Source organism: Lactuca serriola, chromosome 3 (genome assembly GCF_051521515.1).
Source record: "Lactuca serriola cultivar US96UC23 chromosome 3, Lser_US96UC23_V15, whole genome shotgun sequence".
Classification (NCBI taxonomy): Eukaryota; Viridiplantae; Streptophyta; class Magnoliopsida; order Asterales; family Asteraceae; genus Lactuca; species Lactuca serriola.
In genome coordinates, this window is record NC_136410.1 from 26,870,730 (window position 1) to 26,886,185 (window position 15,456).

Sequence of the window (15,456 nt, forward strand, 5' to 3'; positions counted from 1 at the left end):
TGTGGGCCGAGCCCGTATCTCTGGGTTTAGTCAAGTATGATATATGTGTTAATATGATAGAGTTGCTTATACTTGTTGTCCGCGTGATACTTGTATGTTATGGGTTAGCGGTTGAGTGTGGGCAGGGCCCGTATCTCTCCGAAGTTGGAGTGTGGGCTAGGCCCGTATCTCCCAGATAGCGAAGTGTGGGCAGGGCCCGTATCTTCACAAGTGTGGGCGAGGCCCGTATCTCCCGACTAGCGAAGTGTGGGCAGGGCCCGTATCTTCCCGAGTGTGGGCAAGGCCCGTAACTCCTAGCTGAACATTGGTTGTTATATGTTGTATGGTATGGGGTATTATGGGGGAACTCACTAAGCTTTGTGCTTACAATTTCAGTTTTGGTTTTAGGTACCTCCTCAGCTAGGGGAAAGGAGCCGGCGCGGTAGTAGCATGTCACACACACACACTCCCTTGTTTCCGCAGCTACGAGCTTCACTAGGATTGATACTCTGATATTTTGATTAGTTGTATGATTTGTTTTTTTTAGACATGGTTCACTTTATGTTGTGGTTGATCAAACGATGTTTTTAGTTATTAATATTTTCTAAAGTAATGTTTTTAAAACAAAATTTTTGGATGTGAAAAATTGGGTCGTTACACTTATTCATACAACATATCAACTTCCTTAGAACTTATCTTAACTCATTAAGAACTTAATCATTATCTACATCTAAATGATCACTCATTTGATCATAATTTGACATACAAACTTTCTATCTCAAATTCAATCATTCTTCACAAATTAAGCTCGTATACGACTCAATTCATTGATTCCTAGGCTCAATTCTATCATATCATATCTTTAACTAGTTAGGGTTTGAAACCCTAACTATCCATAATGGATTCCACCTTAGAAATCACATACAAAGTTTGTTTAAAGGTTTTAAATACTCCCAATAGCATAAAAATCAAGCTATAAGTCGATTAATTCAAACAGTTTAATCAAACTAAAAATCTCACCATTAAAGTTTAAAGCATGAACATAGGGATACATATTTATCTTAATGGAGAGAGGATTAAATTCCTTGCAATTCGCCATCTCTAGCTTGTCTTGGCATCATTTTGGCAGAAAAATCGCCCCCATCTCAGCTCCTAATCGATCCCCCATGAAGAATGATCAAAATAAGCTCTTAAAACATATTATAATGTGTTTTCTGTGCGTCGTCACGTCGTGATCTCTAGGAATCAGCAAAGTACATAGTTGATTCCATTCCAACTTTGGGGCATTTTTTCCTAACTTCAAACACATATAACTTCTTTGTTTCTTATCCGTTTTCAATGCTATTTATATCCACACAAAGCTACGAACATAATCTAGTATTCTACATGTTTTTTAAGTCATGTCTCATTGACTTGATACGAGTTTTAATCTATTAAGTCATGAAGTTGGCCTAAAAAGCATAAAAATATCAAATTTACCCTTTAGGCTAAAAATTCATTTTTCATGCATTCTTTCTCTAGAACTCACCCATCTAATTTCTTATAGTGACTTAAACTTGTATTGGCCATCTCCATGAAGTTACAAATTTATATTCTCAACTTTTCTCAGAAATGGCCAAATTGTCCTTTTTGGTCAATATTTAACTAAAAGCCAATCTTTCTAAATTTTGGGTTGACATTTGGAATGTTAGCAAACAAAAAGAAATAATAAATTGTTAATGATTTACTTACCTTGAAAGCGTATAAAAAGTCGTTTAGGGTGTAGGTCATTTTTTTGAGGTTGTTTCTTTTTCGGTTCCACTAGATGTATATGTTTGTCAAGCTTATTAAATATGGTAATTAGCTGTGAGTACAGCTGATCCCAAATTACCATCCCCCATGGATATTTGTGACATAAAAAAATTCCCAATTAAATTTCTAAAAATTATTACTAATAATAATTAATTAACCTTAATTATAATTTGTAATAAATTTACGACAAGATGTGTAGCACCTGGTTCTTGGTACGTGATCTTTTTATTAAATCTTTTAACATTTTGCTTTTGGTCTTGGACTCGGCGAGTTGAAGGACCAACTCGCCGAGTAGAAGCAGGATGAGGCGCAGAGTTAATTTGTGGACTCGGCGAGTCGAGTCCCGGACTCGGCGAGTAGACCTTGTTTGGGCAAAAACCCTAATCCGAGGATTTACATCCTATTTAAACACCTTAACTCGGCCTCCTTAGTCCCATTTGCTCCCAGAAGACCCCCATAGCAAACACTAGCCGTTATTGAAGCAATCTAAGGCTTTTGGAGTGATTTTCGTGCTTTTGTTATCCAAGGAAGGAAGGAAAAGATTGAAGGATCAAGAGGAGGCTAGAAGGATTCGGTTTTGAGCATCATTTGCGGACTTCATAAGGTATAAAGTCTATACCTTGCTTTCTCTTTTGATAGATCCCATTTTGTGGAGTTTTAGGGCTTTTCTAAGCCATTTTGGTCACCAACCATGATTGCAAGCATGGTTTGAGGTTGATGTTTCGGATCTAGGTCCTTTGAGGGGTTACAAGGCAGAAAGGAGTGGCTTTTGCACTCAAGGAAGGCCCCATGCATTGTGAGATCTTGTTTTAGGACCTTTTGAGCTTAAAGTCCCATGCAAGCACGTAAAGGTTGTAACTTTACGTGCTAGATCGATTGTAGAAGCATAGATCTACATTTTGATCAAGTGTTGTACATCAGAAAGCGAAGATTCAGTGAATGGTTGTGACCAACTCGGCGAGTCCAAGGTTCTGTCCCATATCAGTTGAGGGTCATAAGGACCTAGTTGAGTGTGGAAAGGTTTTAAAGGGGTCCCAAGGGGTGACCCAACGTTCTAGACTAAGCTATTGTTCTGGAAATTCATAGGACTCGGTGAGTGCATGAACAGACTCGGAGAGTCCAAGGCAATCTTCTTAAGGATGAAGATGAACTCGACGAGTTGTTCATACAACTCGGCGAGTCAAGGGCAGGACCTGAGTATCAGTTGATGATGAACTTGACGAGTTGTTCATACAACTCGGCGAGTCGGATGAGGATTCAGTCGATGTTTATTTAGAAGGAAAACTCGACGAGTCATCGCCTAACTCGACGAGTAGAGACGGGTATGAGGTCTAATGGAAGGATAGGGGCTCGGCGAGTTGGCGAGCCAACTCGGCGAGTCAGGTCAACTAGAAGTTGACTTTGACTTTGACTTGGTCAGGGGTAAAATGGTCATTTTACCCTAAGAGTAGGTGTCAGTTTCTGACTAAGTGTTTTGTGGGAATTATAGCCGGAGGATTTCCGGAGCAGCAGTAGCGACAATCAGAGGATTCCCGCACAGTTCAGCAGCTACTACGAGGTGAGTTACCTTCCAGTAGCGGTGGGTCTACGGCCACAATGTCGGCCCACCAGTAGGGATCGTATGCTAGATGTTTGTCTTTGTGATATTCACCTGTGTTGTTATTACCTAATATGTTATATGCTAGCGTGATATGGTATGTGATAGTGATAGAGTTCGGTTGTTAGGATCGAAGGGTAGGTTAGACACCCCAGATATGCCTAACAGTATGTTATGACATGTTTAGCTGCTAGCATGATATGTTACATGAGATAGAGGCAGTAGGAGGGGGAAAAGTCCCCGAGATTCGGTTGTTAGGACCGAAGGGTAGGTCGGACACCCCAGATATGTCTGACAATAGATTACGCTATGATATATGTGATAGTAGTAGTCGAGGGTGAAATAGTCCCCGAGGTTCGGTTGTTAGGACCGAAGGGTAGTCAGCACCCCAGAATGGCTCGACATGGGTAGGTCAGCGCCCCAGAATGGCTTGACACGGGTAAGACGGCACCCCAGAATGGCCGCATGGGTAGGTCGGCACCCCAGAATGGTCGTACGGGTAGGACGACACCCCAGAATGGTCGTACGGGTAGGTCGGGCACCCCAGAAATGTCTGGCAATATGTATGTGATATGATTGTATGGTATGTGGTGCGATGGGGGAACTCAATAAGCTTCGTGCTTACAGTTTTCGGTTTTGGTTTCAGGTACCTCATCAGCGAAGGGGAAGGAGCTGGCGCGGTAGCGGCACATCATACACACATTGGTTTCCGCATTATGAGATGTTATGGGATTATACTCTGACATTATTATTATTTTCATGTTTTGGGTTTTCAGACACGAGATATATTTTATGAATTGATATGATCGAATGATGTTTCACTACAAACGTTTTTCAAACCACTTAAATTTAAATGAAATTTTTGGGCGTGAAAATTGGGTCGTTACAAGATGCATGTTGAATTCATCAAAGTCGGATGTCAAAGCCAAATACTCTTCTAAAACAGACTATTTACCAACCCCCCCCCCCCCCCATTGAACCCCTTCTCTAACAGATATAAGAGACATACACATACCACATCCTCGCCTAATAAGTCATTAATCGAATTCTTAAACACTTTCTTCACATCATCTAATTTGACGGTGACATTCCTCGCAACCATAGGAAATGCAGGAGAACGGAAGGCGGCGCCGGAACCAGACGTAGGAAAATAATCTCCAAAACGAAATACGGTGACAAGACAAATTTCTTTTTTCCTGAAAAACAGTTAGTAACCTCCAATCTCAAAAATCATTTCCTCTACTTCGTTTCAGGGTCCGTGATAACTTTGTGACAAAAGACATAATGTAGGAGTAAAGGATCCCCATCTATATTAGGAATGTCTAACCACCAACCAAAACATGAATTCCGAAACATAGTCTTGCATGCTAGTTTGTCTTTCAATGTTGCAAGAATTTCCCCGCCGATTTTGAGTTTACAAGATAGTATAAATGGATGCATCAAAAAACATTGTCGTGCTGCACAAATAAAAAAGTTGTTGTAACCCAACTCCTGAACGAAAACTGACCAATATTTTGGACCAGTTCCGGACTAGTTCCTCGTGTCTCGGACCAGTTCCTCGTGTTCCAGACCAGATCGTTGTGTTTCGAACCAGTTTGTCGCATTCTGGAGTGTTCCAGAATGAAATTTTATGTTCTGGAACACTACATTTCGATGTAAACTAACAATACTTAAACATCTAAACTAATTTTATGTTGGTCCTACTCTAATGACATCTTTAATTAAAACTCTGAAATGTTTTTAGTTCATTTTGGAGGTGTTCTACATATTATGAAACAATAGTTCTCGGTGAATAATCACATTATACAAACAAACAAACTAGGTTTTTGGAGTGAAGAACGTACGCGTAAAATAACCGGGTTGTAGTGGTCATCTTCCATGCCGGAGTTGCGTGTCGGAGATCGGAATTGAAATCGAAAACGTGTAAAGTCGGAGCAAGATCCAGAATGAAATTAAGGGTCCGGATTTTGAAATTCAAATTTACAATCCATAACACATACGAAAACCCTGAAATGGGCATTCCGAAGGCAACGAAATAGGCCGACACACCCGAAAACAAGTCCAAAATAAGTTCGTTCCGGAAACTATTGTTATTTTACTGGAAAAAAAAATGAGCTATATTTTAAAAAAAAACAGTTAGTTTACTCAATTAAAAAAAAAAAAATGGTCGAAGTTGAGCATGGGCTCCCTGAGAACCTATAAAAGGCCGACCCGAGATGGTGGCGGGCGGCGGGGTTTCAACGATGAGAAGAGGCGGCAGAAGAGGAGGAAAATCTCACCAAAAGAATGTCGACGAAAATTGGACTTTCAGACCGCTTCATGATCACAACATCCATCAAGAGATTCTATCCGATCCAATATCATCAACAGAACCTTCCACCTCTTCATCTGCAAAACCCATCTCAGATTTCATTCGTAAAACCCCTAAATCACCTCGGAACCCTAGAAGCTCCAGGTGGGTATCAAGGAATCGAGGTTCTGGAACTCAATTTGAGAACAAATCTGAACTCGGGTCATTGAATTTTCACCCACAACAAGGGAAAGATGATGGTGATAGAGATGGAAATAAAGGCAAAGCAGAGTCTTTACAAGACGAGAAAGAACAGAATAAGAAGAAGGAATCCAGTGAGGGATTTGGTGCAAATAAGGATGATGTTCAAGAAGATGACGAAGATGATGTGGTGAAAAGGTTAGAAAGGTTGAGATTGTTTGGTGAAGAACCTGATTTATCAGAGGAATTACTGAGTATTAATGATCAATTACAGGAGGATGAGGTAAATTTTATATTGTTTTCAGTAATTAAGTTTGATTGGTATTGACGTAATAGTTAATTGACTTAATCTTTCAAACTGGTTTGTGATTATCCTTTAAGGGTTATAGACTGATCTCACTTGATGTAGGATTATTGCCACAATGCCACAGTCTTTATTGCCAAGATTAATGCTTGTTATAATCCAAGATGCGTCTTGTTAGTAAACTCTTGAGCCCATTAAGCATCATCTCAACTAATATTCATAAAGTATCGAGCAATAACATGGGGGTGTTCTTATTTGTTTCTTTCATTTGCAATCGAAATCCTTCATCATCATATCAATTGGAGTCATATTTCTGTAATCTATCAGTTGAAATCGTTCACTAATTCAATTATTCAAGATTCCTGGTTTAAATTGGAGCATTCCTTAATAATCAGAAAAGCATAGCATTTGTGATTTTGGTAAAATCGGAAATATACCTTCATCATATTTTGGAATCTAAACCATAAAACATGTCAATCACAGTTTATAACTTGTGATTCAAAAATCTATATTCAAACCCTAACTTTTCTATGTCAATTATCAAACTGAAGATACTGGCTATGGAATCTATCTATGGAGAGAACATATTCATCCTTGACAAGCAAAGTGGGCTGCGATCTTTTCAGGTGCCAATAACAATTTTGCAAAAATTTATTCAAATTTACAAGAAATATATGAAACTAACTACATATTGATGTGTTCTTATGCAGATTCATGTCTACATTGAAACTCCTGAAGAACTAACAATCTCCACAAAACTGAATTCCAACAATTCAGAAGATTTTTCTTACTCATTTGAAGTCCAATATCTTCCCCCAATTGTTCTAACATGCTTATTACCCAAATCATACCCTACACATCTCCCTCCATATTTCACAATCTCCACACAATGGTTAAACTCTTCAAAAATTTCCAGTTTGTGTTCTATTTTGGATTCAATATGGAAAGAACAAGAAGGGCAGGAAGTTATCTACTCATGGGCTGAATGGTTGCATAGTTCAGCTCTTTCTCATCTTGGTTTTAACAAAGAAATCATTCTTGGCCCATATGGTGTCCAATACAACAATGATCCAAGGGCAATTTCGGGATGTGTCTCTCCAGATGTCGATATTCCTTCATTGAAGAGTTACAATGATAATCAAAGAGTTGAAGATTTTCGTAAAAACTTTCATGAATGTTGCATCTGCTTTAGCGAATTTGCTGGTAAGTTTTAACTTGGATTACATATTTACATTTTACACCATAATTATGAATTTCTGTTTCTTTCTTGATTTCTCATAGGTACCGAGTTTATAAGATTGCCATGTCAGCATTTCTTTTGTGAAAAATGCATGAAAACATACGCGAACATTCATATACAAGAAGGCACAGTAACCAAGCTTTCTTGCCCTACTACAAAATGTGGAGGGATGATTCCACCTGGCCTTTTAAAGCGTTTACTTGGTGATGAACAATTTGAAAAATGGGAATCACTTACATTACAAAAAACACTCGAATCAATGTCTGATGTGGTCTATTGTCCAAGATGTGAAACACCTTGCATAGAAGATGAAGATCAACATGCTCAATGCTCCAAATGCTTCTTTAGCTTTTGCACTCTTTGTAGGGAGAAACGCCATGTTGGCATCACATGTCTTACACCCGAAATGAAGCTCCGAATCTTGCAGGTAAATTTGTAATGATTTAGACTTTGTTGTGTATCAAATATCAATCAAAATTGAAATTTTTAGTAAGAAAATTCTGTTATGTTATGATGCAGGAGAGACAAAGCTCGTGTCAAATGAAAGATGATCAAAGGAAACGTGAACAGGAAATGATTCAGGAGCTTATGAGCGTGAAGGAAATACTTCGTGATGCAAAACAATGTCCGGGGTGTAAAATGGCAATTTCAAAAACTGAAGGGTGTAATAAAATGGTGTGTCAAAATTGTGGCAAGTATTTTTGTTATCGGTGTAATAAGGCCATTGATGGATATGATCATTTCAGGTTCTCTCTCTCTCTCTCTCTCTCTCTCTCTCTCTCTCTCTTATAAATGTAAATGGAATTGAACTAATTGTTGTAGGGGTGGAGCTTGTGAGCTTTTCCCTCAAGAAGAAATTAGACAATGGGAAGAACAGATGAATCCACGACAAGTGATGGGGCAAATTCAAGCTGAACTTTTTGGTGATCGTGGACATTCTTGCCCTCAATGTGGTCAGATTAATGGGAAAGTTGGGAATAATAATCACATATGTTGTTGGTCATGCCAAGGGCATTACTGTTATCTGTGCAGAAAGGTGGTGAGACGCAGCTCACAACACTTTGGGCCAAAGGGTTGCAAACAACATACAGTAGGATAGCATATTATTTTCTCAAATAATAAATTGGTCATAATCATCTATTGTCTGTGTTTTCTGAAAATTTTGTCTGTTAATTTCTCATATGTTCTACACAAGTCTTTGAGTCTATTCTTTTATACGGATTTTGACAAAAAAAAAAAAGTTTATACCATATTCTTAATAATAAAAATCAAACATATTTGTGAGTGTAAATGTAATATAGTTTGGGTTCAATTGTTTGTCAAATCATGTTTTGATTTTTTGACTTGTTGATATTGATGATGTTTCTTGCACAATGTTAATAAATACATAAAAAAAAAAAGTTCACCATTCATCTTAAACGATTAAGTCCAAAATTGTATATAAATAAATATCCACTTCACCCTACTAAAACAATCACTCTTTACCTCCTCCAACAACATACAACTCATGTTAATGATTAAGATTACCTTTTGTTGATTTCTAGGAATCATTAACATTGTCTTCAACAACCTCCGGCTTCACAAAAAACTCAATATAAGCAATACGACTAGGCTGCTGATACCCACCAGAATCTACATGTGAGTGAGAACCAGAAGGCCTTACAACAGACACCAAATGTTGAACTTTTAACATCCCTCCTCTCCCAATAGTTAACTTACTTCCTCTATTATCTTTAATCACACTACTCGGTATGTTAGAAGTTGTTGCACGAAGAAACTTGTACTTGTACCTACAATGTCAAAACATTACAAGACACTGATAAACTGACACTGACAACGACAGTGATAGTAATAAGAGAAAGAAAGAAATACATGCCTGTGAGAAACAATTTGATCACAGTTGAATGCAACAAGGAGATCTGTGTTTGCATAATACATGAAGTCTATCTGTAAGTCTCCATGGCCTTCGCCTTTAAAAGTAACTGATGGAGGTGTTGGTTGCAGGGTGATTTGGATGCTTGATCCGGGCCATTCAAGATCATCAATGGCTTCCTTCAATGCTGATGACTTCAAAATTCAAACCAGATACTTAGTTTTTTTAAAAAGTTTAACATGAATCACTACTACAAATGATATGCTAGAGAGAGAAATTAGGTTATTACTTTAACAGTAAAACTGATGGGAGTGCTTCCAACAGGTTCAAAATTGTAGTCCCATGAAATTGTGTCAGGGATTCTAGTTCTGATTTCGGCATAAGTGCAAGCACTTAACGAATCAGTAGATCTATGACAAGAAAAGTTAGCATCAGAGATTATCCACAGATCCATCAAAGAAAAGAAAAAAGGTGTTCGAAATGTACTTGAGAAGAAGCTGCATATCAGGGCCTGGATATTGGAATTCAATTGTGCTCGAGTGTCCAGGAATGCAAAATGTGTTGAGGCAATCCACGAATAACCCTAAGCTTACTCCAAACCTAGGTCGCCCGTTTGCACTGTATTCGTAACGAACAAAAAGCTACAATGGAAGATCAACAAGCAGATGTTACTTTAAAGTTAAGTGTTGATAAAGTGTGAACGTTTTTCGATTTAAATTTAGGCGTGTTATAATACCTCTCGTTGAAGATAAACCTTTGCTTGAAGACATCCAGTATCCTCAACAATCAGTACGATTCCATGTTCGCTTAATTCCAGAACTGCATCCTAATATATCAGAAAAAGCTAGCTATTAGCACAATCCCCCATACAAAAATCCTGAATTTGATGATTAAACTGAATATGACCAAACCCTAGGTTTCCATTAAAAAACTCTTGTTACTAATTTCGGAAAAGAGAAACGAACCTGATAGCGCTTCCATCGGACTGAGGTGAGGGCATCAACCATGCCTTGAACATTATCGAGCTCACAAACCAGATCCGGCGATTCTGGCTCTACCACCGACGAACTCATCACTTCCCGCCAAAATCATTTTCCTCTCGGTTTCAATAAAAATATATGATCACCTTTCAATTTTCATTTATGCCCATAGAGTTTAGAATTATCATATTAGACCCCAAATAATCACAAAATGAACGGAAGAAAGATTGAGGTGGTGTGGAGACCTGCAAAGGAGGTTACCCGTGAAGACCATATAAATGTGGATTTGGTCATGATTGATTGCATGAGGAGGAGACGACTAAAAAAAAGTGCAAAATTTAGCTTGCGATTAGAAATGATGGAGTTAGACTATTTTTTAGAACATTACATGATAAAGAGGTATTTTCATGCTTATTATTACTTTATTAGAGTAGTACTAGCTTATATCCCTTCATACACACCTTATCCGTTTGTATTGTTACCTACATAAGTTTGGATTGACCCATTTGGCTAACAAGAAAAAAATAAGGTTATGGGTTCAATCTGATACATATACTAACTCGTTATTCTAAAAAAAATAATTATATATTGGATGCCTTGTTACTACTTTCTACCGATATGTTGTATATTAGGAAAGAACACAAGATGGATCCGATTCGAGATTCTAGAATACCGAATTGAGTGGAAAGTCTATACTGCGAACAGAACAAACATTACTGATACTAGGCATAGTATCGGTTTTCGGTACTAGCACCGGTATCAACGATACCGAATCCTGAATTACATGATTTTAGAGTATCGAGTATTGTCTCATATATAACAAAAGATGTACCGATTCAGGTAACGAATTTCAATACCATTGCTCGCCTTGTTGTATATGCTTTATTACAATATATGTTATTGCTTGCATATGCTTTACTCATCCCATTGTGCGACCAATTAACAAGTATTTGTACATATATATTTCGAAAGTAATACATGTCAACCAGTAGCTGAGTTCCATGATGTATACATGTTTATCGACATCTACTTGTTTTGATCAAAAATTGATAAACTAATTTCATAACCAAATTAGTAAGTGTGGTGTGATGTTTAGAATAAAATGTTAAATTGTGAAATACTAAGATATGCCGAAGGTCTTGGTCGTGCCCAAGGGAAGAAAACTATGATATTCAGAAAATTGTTTAATAATGTTGATTTGTTTTGAAATATCAAGATTGGGACAAAAATAGTGTAAAAGTCATGAAATATGCAAATTTAGAGAGCAAATCTTAAGATATTTAAAAAGAACCAAAATATTACATAAAATCTCAGTTTTTTAGTAAGATTGTGATTGTAAAACTAAGTATATAATCAAGTAAATGTGTAAAAATGTTATAACCAATAAAATGATAATAGGTAAATAAAAACAAAGGCAAGAACACAGGGGTGTACAAAAAAACCGATAATTCTTTTGGATCTCCATCATAAAACCTCAGGAGATGATGAAATCTGTAACACCTGGTTTTAGTAATGTTTTAATTTCGACACGTCAGACCAAATTTTGATCAAGTAATGGTGTTGGGCTTCAAATGAATAGGGTTTAGGCCTTTTCAGATGTTGGTAATGTTAGATTAAGTAACTAAATCCCTCGATTTGTACCTTGAAGCAAATAGTAAATTTGGAAAGGTGATATCTCAGGTTTCTTGCATAAATTAAGAATTTTAGTTCGATATGTTTTAGTCCAAAGCAACTAGATAAGGTTGCGGGGCTCTCTATGGATATAAAGAACACCAAAAACAGAGTTGAAACAAAGAAGCTATGGCCATTTGAAGTTGAATTGGAAGTTGGTGGTTTTGTCCTACGTAGGGTATATGAAAGTTACGCAGGGCATAGCTGTTACACATGGCGTAATAAAATTATGCAAACGTAACTTGTTGAATGTGGGTCGCGTTTCTAATGGGCTATGCATGACATAACCTAGGTTACACAGGGCGTACTCGCAGCAGATCAAAACCCTAATTCTTCAGTTTTAAGCCCTACTTAAGGGCTCTAACTTATGGAGAACCCTCTCATGACCATCCTCCATCACCTAAGATCATTCCTTGAGAAACCCTAGCCTCCTCTTGCTTGTTTTGAACCTTGGCATCTTTTATCAGTTTATTTCTCCATTGGAAGGTTGAATCTTGAAAAACAAGGTGTTTGTAAAGTGCATGAAAGAAGGATTCAAGTATAAATCCAACAAGGTTGCTTCATTTATTGACCGTTGTGAGTAAAAAACTTCTATCTTGCTCGTTGATTTATTAGATTTTGTTATTGGCCATTTTTGTCACTTTTTGGTCCTTTGAGCTTGTGTTTGAGAGTTGAGGAAACTCTAGCCCCTTTTGAGTTATATGGAACACTCTTGGGACTTATTGGACACGGAAAGTTGTGCTTTGGTGCTTGTTCATCAAGCCATGTAAGTTGTGTTAGCATTTTTGGTCATTTAGTGCATAAAGTTTAGATCTTGAAAGTTTGTGAACTTGTTATGGATAAAGTTGGAAAATTTATCTATCTAAACATCATATTGATTCAGATATGAAGCTTGGAGACTTGGACATAATTGATGAAGTTAAGAAAGATGCATTTTTGGTTCCTTTGAGACTTAAAGACTAGATCTTGGATGTTTGGGTCATCCTAATGGATAAAGTTGGAAACATTATCCGTTATGGAACTATTCGGAACCAGATCTGAGAATTGGAATAGACATTGGTCCGAATAAATGGCTTATTAATAAAGTTGAAGTTTTTGGGAGTACGCAAGGCATAACTTCCCTTATGCGGGGCATAAAGCCATATTTCCTCGTAATTGCCATCTTAGACTCTATGTAGTGCGTAGAGCTGGTACGAAGGGCGTACTCAAGTTGAATGTTGACTTTTGACTTTTTAACCGTTGACTATTGACCTCGACGAAGTTTGACTTTAGGTCAAATGGGGTAATTTGAGTGGTAGATTGAGGTTTGGTCCCGATTTGATGTTTAAGTGGGTCCCTATTTGATGTTTAGGTGACCTGTAGAACCGATATTTGGAGCAGTGACCAGTTCGGCTATTTTTTAGACTTTGATGTGAGTTTTCATTATTGTATTCGTGGGTCGAAGGCACCAATGTCGACCCACTAAGTTGTGTTATGTAATTTGATATATATATATATATATATATATATATATATATATATATATATATATTATTTTGTTTTTACTAACTATTGTGTGCCAGAATGCACAGATCTGGACCAACGGATGAAATTAATCAATGGACATGATTAAAGAGTGTATGATATTACAATGGGATAGCATGTACCATATGATCACACAAATTTTAGCAAAATGACATTTTGGACAATTAACTACAATTATAAAAGGAAATTTTCAGATTTTTAGGTATAATTAATTCTTCTAATTTAAAAAATCTGAATTTTTTTAATTAATTCAATTTTATTTCTAATGTAATTTGTAAACATAACCGTTTTTATTCTGTCAGAATATTTTTTTTAGAATGATGATCTTTCAGAATTTTATTCTATTAGAATATTATTGAAGAATAACAAAATTCTTGAATCTGAGGTTGAAAAATAACAACATTCTAATATATTCTTATAAATCCGAAATTAAATACAAATTCATACATATTCTTATAGACTAAAAGTCCTATACATTTTAATATAATTATACATATTTTAAAAGAATATCAACAAAAATGAATAAAATTCTTAAAAAATAACAACATTATTAAAATGTGAGTATGATCAAACTTTATTCATTCTTCAAGTTATTCCTATTAGGTCTTCAGCACATTCTTCCAGACATTCCTATCACAAATACAACAAAAACTAATAATGGTTAAAAATATGTTACTTGCAATTAACTATCACTATATATATATTATGGTACAATACATAGAAAATGAGAGAATACATAGAATATATTCTAACAGAATACATAGATTTTATTCTGGCAGAATATATTCTGACAGAATACATAGAATACATTCAAAAGCATCTTATTTACCGCTAATATAATTTTAGATTCCAAATACACAATAACGAGGGACAATAGAAATTGGAATTCAAAATTACAAATTGAACCAAAATAATACACAAAAAAATTAATTACCTTTTTAAACAATTTTCTAGAACAAGATGAGTAGCTTTCACCAATCTATGTTGGCATATGATATCAAACATTTACTATGTTCGTATATGAAATCAAACAAAATTAATTCACTGTGTTGGCATATGAAATCAACCCCATCAGTATATACACAATATGGTATGAATTAGTGATGTAAACAGATCTAAGTTGTGAGAAGAATGAAATTTGAAACCCTAGATTTACCTACACTCGCTGGCGAAAATCTTAGCATTCTTTTGTAGATTATTCTACCAGAATATTACATTCTTTGTTGAATATTTTAATAGAATAATATACTTTTTGTATTATATTCTTAAGGAATGAATCATTTGTCTTTTGGTGCCAATTATCAAAGTTTCATGCCTCGAATTTCATCACAGTAAAGAGAATATGGACTTTTGTATCCCATAATCTACAAACAGGATATATCTTGTAGCTACAATTATCAAAATTTCTGTAATAAATCATAAATAATGGTTAGGAAATTGTTCAATACTTATATTGGAAAGATTATAAATGTTTGATGATATGTCAACAAATATAATTGAAGTTGTAATCAAGATACTGAAAAAAAAAACAATTATGTGTCATACCATGGAGTTTAATCCTTAATAAAAAAAAAATCACAAATAACAACCAAGACCATCCAACATAAAACATTCTTAAAGAATCATTAAACTAAAAGCACAATTATAATGTAAAATTCTAACAGAATGTGTATATGATATAGAATGTATATATTCTTGAACCTAACAAACGCCTTCTGGTTCCTAAATTGTATGAACAACACTTTCAGTTGTATGTTATGGAATATTAAGATTCTTGAATACTATAGTGCAATAATATACATATACAATGAAAACAACCAAATCTAAAGAAAATCGATGTGGAGTGATTGTTTTTCTTACCTTTGACTTTAGAGACAAACTTTGTAGGTTCATATTTTCATCAAAGACATCATGTATCTTCAGATTTATCAGCTTCTTGAACACCCTCTGTCATAAAACTTATGTTTTTTAATACATCAAGCCAATCTTGTTTCATTTACCTGGTT

At 36.0% G+C, this 15,456-nt stretch overlaps 2 protein-coding genes across 2 annotated transcripts; one reads left to right on the forward strand and one right to left on the reverse strand.

The window, feature by feature from the left end:
- The first annotated feature begins 5,545 nt into the window (after positions 1 to 5,545).
- Positions 5,546 to 8,714, forward strand: LOC145091723 (uncharacterized). The gene is made up of 6 exons (XM_079029501.1): positions 5,546 to 6,141; positions 6,714 to 6,788; positions 6,873 to 7,365; positions 7,444 to 7,829; positions 7,922 to 8,148; positions 8,225 to 8,714. The coding sequence occupies exons 1-6, from the start codon at positions 5,584 to 5,586 to the stop codon at positions 8,499 to 8,501; spliced, it is 2,016 nt and encodes a 671-aa protein (XP_078885627.1). The 5' UTR covers positions 5,546 to 5,583; the 3' UTR covers positions 8,502 to 8,714.
- Positions 8,715 to 8,786: 72 nt separating this feature from the next.
- LOC145091724 (PCNA domain-containing protein) lies at positions 8,787 to 10,489 on the reverse strand. Its single transcript, XM_079029502.1, has 6 exons — positions 10,241 to 10,489; positions 10,012 to 10,101; positions 9,762 to 9,916; positions 9,565 to 9,685; positions 9,279 to 9,469; positions 8,787 to 9,192 (listed from the first exon to the last, which is right to left on the reverse strand). The coding sequence occupies exons 1-6, from the start codon at positions 10,346 to 10,348 to the stop codon at positions 8,943 to 8,945; spliced, it is 915 nt and encodes a 304-aa protein (XP_078885628.1). The 5' UTR covers positions 10,349 to 10,489; the 3' UTR covers positions 8,787 to 8,942.
- Positions 10,490 to 15,456: the final 4,967 nt, after the last annotated feature.

Coding starts and splice junctions, on each gene's coding strand:
- LOC145091723 (XM_079029501.1), top strand. CDS start 5,584: ATGGTGGCGGGCGGCGGGGTTTCAACGATGAGAAGAGGCGGCAGAAGA. Junction 7,830..7,921: donor TGAAGCTCCGAATCTTGCAG/GTAAATTTGTAA, acceptor GTTATGATGCAG/GAGAGACAAAGCTCGTGTCA. Junction 8,149..8,224: donor GATGGATATGATCATTTCAG/GTTCTCTCTCTC, acceptor TAATTGTTGTAG/GGGTGGAGCTTGTGAGCTTT.
- LOC145091724 (XM_079029502.1), bottom strand. CDS start 10,348: ATGAGTTCGTCGGTGGTAGAGCCAGAATCGCCGGATCTGGTTTGTGAG. Junction 10,102..10,240: donor TCCGATGGAAGCGCTATCAG/GTTCGTTTCTCT, acceptor CTGATATATTAG/GATGCAGTTCTGGAATTAAG. Junction 9,686..9,761: donor GATATGCAGCTTCTTCTCAA/GTACATTTCGAA, acceptor TTCTTGTCATAG/ATCTACTGATTCGTTAAGTG.